This window comes from Branchiostoma belcheri, unplaced genomic scaffold (assembly GCF_001625305.1).
Source record: "Branchiostoma belcheri isolate BF01 breed outbred unplaced genomic scaffold, Haploidv18h27 scaffold137, whole genome shotgun sequence".
In the NCBI taxonomy this organism is placed as follows: Eukaryota; Metazoa; Chordata; class Leptocardii; order Amphioxiformes; family Branchiostomatidae; genus Branchiostoma; species Branchiostoma belcheri.
Window position 1 is genome coordinate 155,578 of NW_017802791.1, and position 8,282 is coordinate 163,859.

Consider the following 8,282-nt stretch of genomic DNA (forward strand, 5'->3'; position numbering starts at 1 on the left):
TGAAACAAACTGTACGTCTCGTTCTTCTGTGTCTTGCCTTGACGCAGCTAGTCACGGGAGCAGATATTAGTCTCGTCTGGGCACCAGTCGTTAGAAGCCGTCCCAAGCTCTTTATTCCGCGCTGTGCAACAAGCCTCGCTGAGGCGGTGACCCACGGGCCGAACATCTTGTGCCACAGCACGGCCTTGAGTCGGGACACAGTGTATAGTCCGGAGGGGTGTACATCGGTCCTCTGGTCCGGTCTAATACTCTCTTGCACGAGGACTATCACTCGCCTATGCCCGCAGCCTGGTTCCCAGGATCCTGGCTACCGGCTTTCCAAAGAACGAGGCATACTCTGACGTTCACAATCTTCCCAATCAACCTCAGCTTGGAGAGTAGTCTTGTCCCAGTTCGTCTTGCCAGTGTCCCACGGCGTTCTTGTCTTGAAAACTGCTCCAATTTACGTAGAAAGGTGCAATACCGATATTCCTGTGTTGATGATGAGATATGACACAATCTCTCACCATGGACCCTTTTCTACCTCCATGCTCTCACTAAGTTCCTAGCGTTAACTTGCTTGTGTCCAGGATAGTTGTACAATGCACGCTTCACAACCAGGCATGTAACGGAAAGATTTCAAAAATAATGACCCGAGCGTTGATTGGCCCTCTTTTCAAACCCCAACAAAGAGAAATGCATGCAATTGGCTGGTCTGGTTTACAGGTCACCGCAGGAATAATGATATACAAAGAGTTGTGAAATGTCCCGCTTGTCTATTATGTAAAAGTTGCACGCACACTAATAAAAAACATAGGATATAAAATAGTCTGGAATGTTATCATCAACACATAATTTGCAGTTTACCCGTGTAATGTTTTCAACTTCGTGTTCTTAAAGTATAAAAATTAAATATAACCAAGGAAGTTAAACCTCTCTTATATAAAAACAAACAAACAAGGTAAATAAGACATGGGCGCCGTCTCGTCTCTGACCATGACACCACAATACACATCTGACAACAATGTACAAGTAAACCGTGCATCTTTTGCCTCTTCCAAAAAATTATTTTTACACTAAAGTGGGCTGATATTTGAAAAAACACCAGAGCGGTCCCTCTCATGACCAAAGAAAACGACCATGTTTCCAAAGGTGAAATATGTCAAGGTCGAAGTTTGGTAAAATTCTGATCAGTAATTGTGTTGTTGTTTTTGCCCACTGTAGATTCAATATGGTGCCGGTATAATGAGGCGTTAATATATGCGGGGAGACGATGGACCACACAAAGAAATCTACTCATTGTTCATAGCAAGGGTTATAGTTACAAATATATACAGGGATACACTTAGACCCCATTCATACCAAGGACGTTATATCATAACCTACTTGAAGCTCCATGTTCATATAAAATCCTTGTTCATACCAAGCTTTATATATCCTTCTAGATTCTTTAGCAGAGTTTATATAAGCCTGGCGTGGCCCAAAAGTCAACCAGACTCTGGCGAGGGCGAGTTTATAGCAGACATCGGCCCCCAAACAACATTTATTCTATTCACCAACTTTTAATGTAACGCTGATTTCCTCTACCATCCAATCTAGATGCCTTGTCTTTGTGTTGCGTTGCCTGTTACCTACAACGTTTTTAGATAGTAATTCGGTTCATGGAACGAACTCATGTTTAGGTAGATTTCGGGAGTGAAAATAATATTGTTTTCTAACCAGCATTTTGCCCGTTCTTCTTACCGGCTTTGAAAACACATGTGCACCTCTCAATTTACGCATTTGCGAAACGATCTACATGTATGGTGACCCCTTATTGTTTGGCAGTACTTGCGACGTGTGACGTGTGCAGGCCCGTATATTCCCGTACACACGACTAATTACCAGGTGTCCGGGCATGTCCGGAGGTATCACAGACCCGCACACGCCGTGGCCGACATTTCCTGCACACACCCGGACACACCCGGGCACGCCAAGTTTCACGGGACATGTACAGGTCCGGAAACGTCCGGATATTCCGATTTTTGAGCAGTGTCTCTCTCTCTCTCTCAGCTCTGTATGTGTGTGTGGGTTAGGTTGTAATCGATATGATTCGGGTCTGCCTGCTCATCCGTTGCCGGTAAGAGATATTTAGCTCCATGAAAAATTGAGGTATTGTTTTGGTAAGTCAGTGTGTGCGTCTACATGTTTTGGGCGTCTACGTGCGTCTACGTGCGTCTACCCCCCTCTTTCTCTCTGTTTCTTTCTCTGTCTCTCTGTCTCTTTCTCTCTCTCCCTCTCTCTCTCTCTCTATCGCTCTCTCTCTGTATGTGTGTGTAGGTTAGGTTGTAATCGATATAATTGGGTTCAGTCTGTCCCAGAGAAATTAATCACTTCTACATCTAGTACCGCTCGCAATTTTTACCGATGTTTTTCGTTACATGACCTCCTTGGTACCTGGTATTTTCGTTACATGATTTCTTTGACGACTGTCGAAGAAATCTTTATCCTTGCTCGATGCAGGAAGAGATTGAAAGCGGGTAACGTTGTTTCAGTACGTAGGCAGTTGTCTTCACAAATGGATCTGCCATTTTTTCATGATCTAAGTGTTTAATGGAGGTATGAGATCTCCGGATTCTTCCTCTAACGTGTTTCTTATGTTCTGTCTTAGGTTTTCATACTAGGTTTTTGCTGAAACGTTGACTATACTAGTTATGGTCTGTGTCTACCCAATAGATAAACATAGAATTATTGGCAACTGCCCTACATATATACGTGTTTTAAAACGCTGATGACCGTCTCGGACAGAAGGTCACTTTGGAAGGACACAACTAGTTGGCCTTTATACTTGGGTCGTGCGTGACACATACAGATACGCCCCATTCAAAACGAATGTAAAATTGTCAGGCTTGTGATATAAAGTCAAAGTGACATGTTCATTACGGGCTGTTCGAGGGTGTCCAACATCCTCACAAAGTGACTGTAGTAAGTACACGGTGACAGTGCCACCATTTATAATTTAAATTGCGTTACATTTGATATCGTTCAACTATTTTAATCTGAACCAAGAATCAATGCTTTTGTGGTTTGTTAATGACTTGTTCAGCTGACACTGATGTTAGTCACTTTTGGTTCTTATATTTTGTCAACTGAACGTTTCTTTGTTTTTTATATAGTTTATTGTTTTCCATGTTATCTTTCTTTGTACTTGAATTATTTCATATTTCTTGAATAAAATTATTGAAAAATAAGGACCTCCCATGAAGCCCATTTTTAGCCTTGACAATTCCCATTACTAAGACAACCCGCCTGCCAAAAATCGTGAACCTCGGACCATGCCTTCAAAATTTATCGTGCATAATCTGCCAAACAGTGCCAAAACGATTTCATAGCCTTCTTGTCGAAGGCAAAAAGTACACGGTGACAGGATGTAGCTTGATGATGAATGTACATCATGATCCTGTGATCTGCAGGATCCACAGTGACTGATATCTTTCGATGCCGGAAGGGTAATTCAACTGCAGTTTGTAATCAAACAGGGGTTAATCGTTGGTCAATCAACGTCAGAAGGCGGCCGTGCTGTTGCATTCAAATATGCACGTTTCATAGATACGTTTTACTTGCAAAGTGACAACATGAGCTGCCCTTGGTACTCAACGGGGGCAGCTACTTGTCAACTCATGTCATGATTTGTGTTTGAATGCATGTTAATCAGAACTGTGTTTTACATTCTGTAGTTAGAGTCCTTTGGCTGTACATTTTTTCCTGACTTCTATATTATATGCATGTATGCTTGACTGATGTAGCGTAGATTACACAGGGAATTGAGGAAACACTCCGATATGAATTGTATGTAAATGTGAAGCCGACTGGCAACTTATTAGTAGCCGCCTGACACCTGTTTGTAACTAACTAGAGACGGCTTTATCAATATTACTGACAACCATGGGAGTGTGGCCACTGTTTGATGCTGCATCGTAAAAGTCCATCAACTCAACTCAACTCAACATGATGGTCCTATTGGTTTAGAGGCACCCAAAACGATTTTAGGGCTGGATTTTGATTTTTATTGTCAATTTCCAAGACTCTTTTTTCAATGTAGTAACTTGAATTAATATAGAATACTCGTCTGACTTACGTGAGGCAAAAAGTAATGCGATGTACCTGACAGAAAACAGTTGCTTGTATTACGTATACAGACTAGTTCCAGATATCTATTGTTTGCACCCAAACGAAAAGAGGCGTTGCTTGCTTTGGTGCTATCCAAGTATAAAACAAAAATCTGTCATAAAATGACAGTAAATGTCAATATCAAACATATTTCCTTATCCAGAATGTATATTCTTTGCCTGAAAATGCCTAAGATGCATTTAACATCAAAACACAAATGCTGGCAGGAATGGCGGTGGTGGCTGACCGGTACCCGGATGACGCAGAGAGAGGGAGGGCCATGGGGATAGCTCTGAGCGGGATCGCACTGGGCTGCATCGGTGAGTAAAGATTCAGTTATCATGATGACGTTAACGTTGTTGTTGTTGTTATTTGCAAGACGTATAAGTTCATATCTAGTCTACACATTGTACTTTTTATACAACAGTGGGCATGCATGGATGATTTTATACTTTTTATTAATTTTCACAAACATAAGATACACACACACACAGAAAAACTTAATAACTAAAGGGACATGTAGAGCACAAAAAAGATAAATAAAACCAGAAAACAATGAATAATGGTTACATATTTTATTTACAGACAAAAGTGTTCTCTACAATGTTTTCAGCGTTTCAGCTACACATGTATTTCCCCCATTTACCAATGTGTTTTTTTTTTAAATTTTATCCATCCTTTTTGCTCTGATAATATGTTCTAATCTATGAAAGTATGATACATGTTAGATGAAAGTGGTGAATGTTTGAACAGCACAGATCTTCATCAGGACAATTATGACCAGTTTACTGTGCACTGATGCTACGGGTTACTGCAAACAATGAGGTCTCCGTAATAGTAACACACATGTGTATATGGTGAGGTTGACATATATATTCTTACAGCATAGTGAGATACAATACTATGTAGTTGCATATATAAAGATATATATCTTTAACTAAAAAAAAAATAGCTAAAGGAGTGGTCCCAAATGTCACATATATATTATACGGTCATCAAAACGTCGGCTCATGTAAAATAAGTGGTGTTGTATAAAGAACTTTGCTATTCAACTATATTAAGCGTGGTTTGGAGCTTTCTCGTGGGCTTCTCATTGCCATAGCATCTGGTTGCCTCCTTCCGATGTCCAGAAAAGATTGATATTAGAAAATTGCTAACGATTTCCTGATGGAGGCGACGGCAATCTTTTAGTTTCTGTCACTTCTCTAATTGATTTATCGGCCAGGCCACCAAGGAAACCAGAGTTAACAACATCGATCAACAGTACAAAGGAGTCGGCCTGCAGGAGACAGTGGATACCTAATAATCATCTCCTAACGGAATAGTAATGAGTGTCGTGGAGAGAGGCTATTTGTGTTAATTTCAGGGCTGACGGATGAGATTATAAGCTAGCATAATCACTGGTGATAGTCGACTGGGAGAAAGCATTAGAAACTCAGTATTGACAGGTTGTTTATGTCGAGGGCTAGCTGCGGATGAGTGATTGAGTAGGTCACTAGCCATGTGTAGTACAGAATTTACATGCGTCATTTCGCCTGTACCTTCAACGGAACTTCCCTGCCCAAACCCTCAAGCTACAGTTTCGCCAACACAGAAGAAGTCAACCGTAAAATCATTTGTTTTGCACTATATAGGGCTAAGTACTGTAGCCTTACAATAGAAACTTGAGCATCGTCGCACTTCGAAACGATACACTGTATCAGGTTGTTTGATGAATCCATTTTTGTTGCAAATGATACCGAAAAAATATTTCAAAAGTGAATGCCGTTGACCTTTCTTTCTCTCGTTCTTCTAATATTGCTGCACGTGTAAATATGATAAAGTAGTGCAAGGCCACTTCAAAGGTGAACGAACTACATAATCCATTTTCAATCATAGCAACCCATTAAAAGATGGCGTCACTGGTAGAAAATCCAGTTAATGGTGGTATCGATTCTTACAATGTGGGCTTGGCTTAGAGGATGGCATTATGATACTTTGCTGATATGAGACTAGTATCAAACGGCGGCATAATGAAAAATTCAGAGCTTGACTTATGCCTGCCATCTGGTGGCTGTGTTAGTCGTAGTTATACAGCGATACATGTTACTTGCTCTTCTTCAATATGTTCTTCTAACATTTTGATCAACGTGTTTTCAAACCAAAGTTGCACAAGAAATACAGAATAGTCTGTTTGTTTGTTTGTTTGTTAGAATGAAGATTTGTTTTTTTTGTTTGATGAAGGCGACAGTGGTCGTTAAAAATCTGATCCTTGTGTACTTTTGGTCTCGAATAATATTTTACATCGTACTATTCTGTCCTCCTGTTTTGTGATAATTAATGCAATTAATAATGTACATCTCTAATTACACTCGAACAAGAATCAAATGGGATATTTCAAATGGGAAAAAAATCAAATGGAATATTTGAATGTTATATTTCGACTATTGGTTATTGATAAACACATGATTAAAAAGATCCTTATAACTGAATAATCTTAAACAAAGGAACTGCCAAGGAGTTATTGGGTGTGAGTGACTTCACTGCATTTGCTGTTGCCTTTGTTGTTTTGCCTTTCGTCTGAAGTTTTCATCGTCCCGGCTAAATCAGTCAGGAAGTGCTATTTTTCATGTAGTAACAAAGCAGGTTTTATCAACTACAATATTAACTAGCTCTCTAGAAATCAGTCTGAAAATCTATTGGAGCACAGTATCACACAAATCCGATAGCACGTGCTATAAAAGACTATCAACACCCAGATGTGGTTCTGTTTTAGTAGGCACTAAGTAGGGTCCATTAACTACAATATTGGTACGGCATTTCTCTAAAAATCGGTCTGAAAATCTGTTAGAGCATGGTATTACACCAAGCCGATAGCGCGTGGCATCAAGACTATCAACATCCAATCGTGATTCTTTTGTTGATGCAGGCGGCCCGTTGTTTGGTGGTATCATGTACCAGTTCTTCGACAAGAGCGTGCCGTTCCTTATCCTAGCAGGCATCGCATTGCTGGAGGGCTGTAAGTACTTTCTTTTCTTTCTTTCTGGTGTTTTTATGCCCCTGACACACATAGCCACATAGCCAGAACACTGCTGAACCCCCCCCCCCCAAACCCATGGTTGGGAATAGGTCGGGAGGTAATTCGTCTGTGTTTGGTTGGTGTTCGGTGAGGTTGGCTACTGCTTCCATTTGACTTAATACATATATAATGTTCTTGTGCTATTTCGCAAATGTACTTCCACTATCCTACATTATTACATACTTTCTTCATATACTCCCACAGGCTTGCAGTTGTTAGTACTTCGACCAGGAGCAAAGAAAGAGGTAAGTAAGGTTGGCGGTTTTGTACCAAGCTGTAATTTGTGTAACCTTATTTGATACTTTTGTTGTAATTTGGACTGAGTTTTATGTTAATGGCTTAAAAATAGATGTATAACATTTGTTTAGGGTTTTCCCCAGGAATCATTCAAAACGCCCTCAGGCAATATGTATTTTCTGGCTAATGAAGTAAAACAAACAAACAAATCAGTGAAATATCCGCAAATTTTAAGTTTTATCAACACTCTTAGCGTAAAGATAAAGATTTTTGTACGAAAATTATTTTTTCCGGAATAAACAAAAAGCTTAAGATAAACATTTCAATATGGGCATTTTTTTAGTTTAACACCTGTTCTTAAAGAGGAAACATTTTTGCATAAAAAACATATTTTCCAGACTAAACAAGAAGCCAAAGATAAATATTACAAAATTGGTATTTATTTTAGTTCCACACCTGTTTTGTGCATTTTTGTCACGTATTTCTGCTTACCACGTACTTTTAAGTACCGACGAAGAAGCCTTCCCGGAAGTTTGATGATTACATTTCGTGCATACTTCCATCAAGCGATGACCCCCGAAACTTGATAACAATGATATACAATCTCACAACGTCCCGGCGTTAATCAATTTGTAAAACCCATTTGCCAGAATTACTAAAGACGGCGGCCCCCGTGGCCGATAATTAAGATTAAGTAAAAAGGATTCGCTGGTGGGCTTCCCAACCTCATCTCGTGTTATCAATCAGGGGGCTTTTTATCCTATTTGGGGCATAATTATTGATGGTATATCATAAAAGGGGAAATTGTGCCCGCTTTTCGTCTCCTCTAGTAGGAGCTTTTACATGCTTTATTGTGGAG

The 8,282-nt window shown here is 39.9% G+C and overlaps 1 protein-coding gene across 2 annotated transcripts in view; it reads left to right on the forward strand.

The window, feature by feature from the left end:
• LOC109464370 (synaptic vesicular amine transporter-like) overlaps nt 1-8,282 on the forward strand; it is a 49,904-nt gene that overhangs the window by 29,554 nt on the left and 12,068 nt on the right. For both annotated transcript variants that reach the window (XM_019761317.1, XM_019761318.1), the window contains 2 exons: nt 4,356-4,448; nt 7,037-7,126. In XM_019761317.1, the coding sequence (XP_019616876.1) occupies nt 4,356-4,448; nt 7,037-7,126 (183 nt within the window). The remainder of the gene's footprint in view (nt 1-4,355; nt 4,449-7,036; nt 7,127-8,282) is intronic.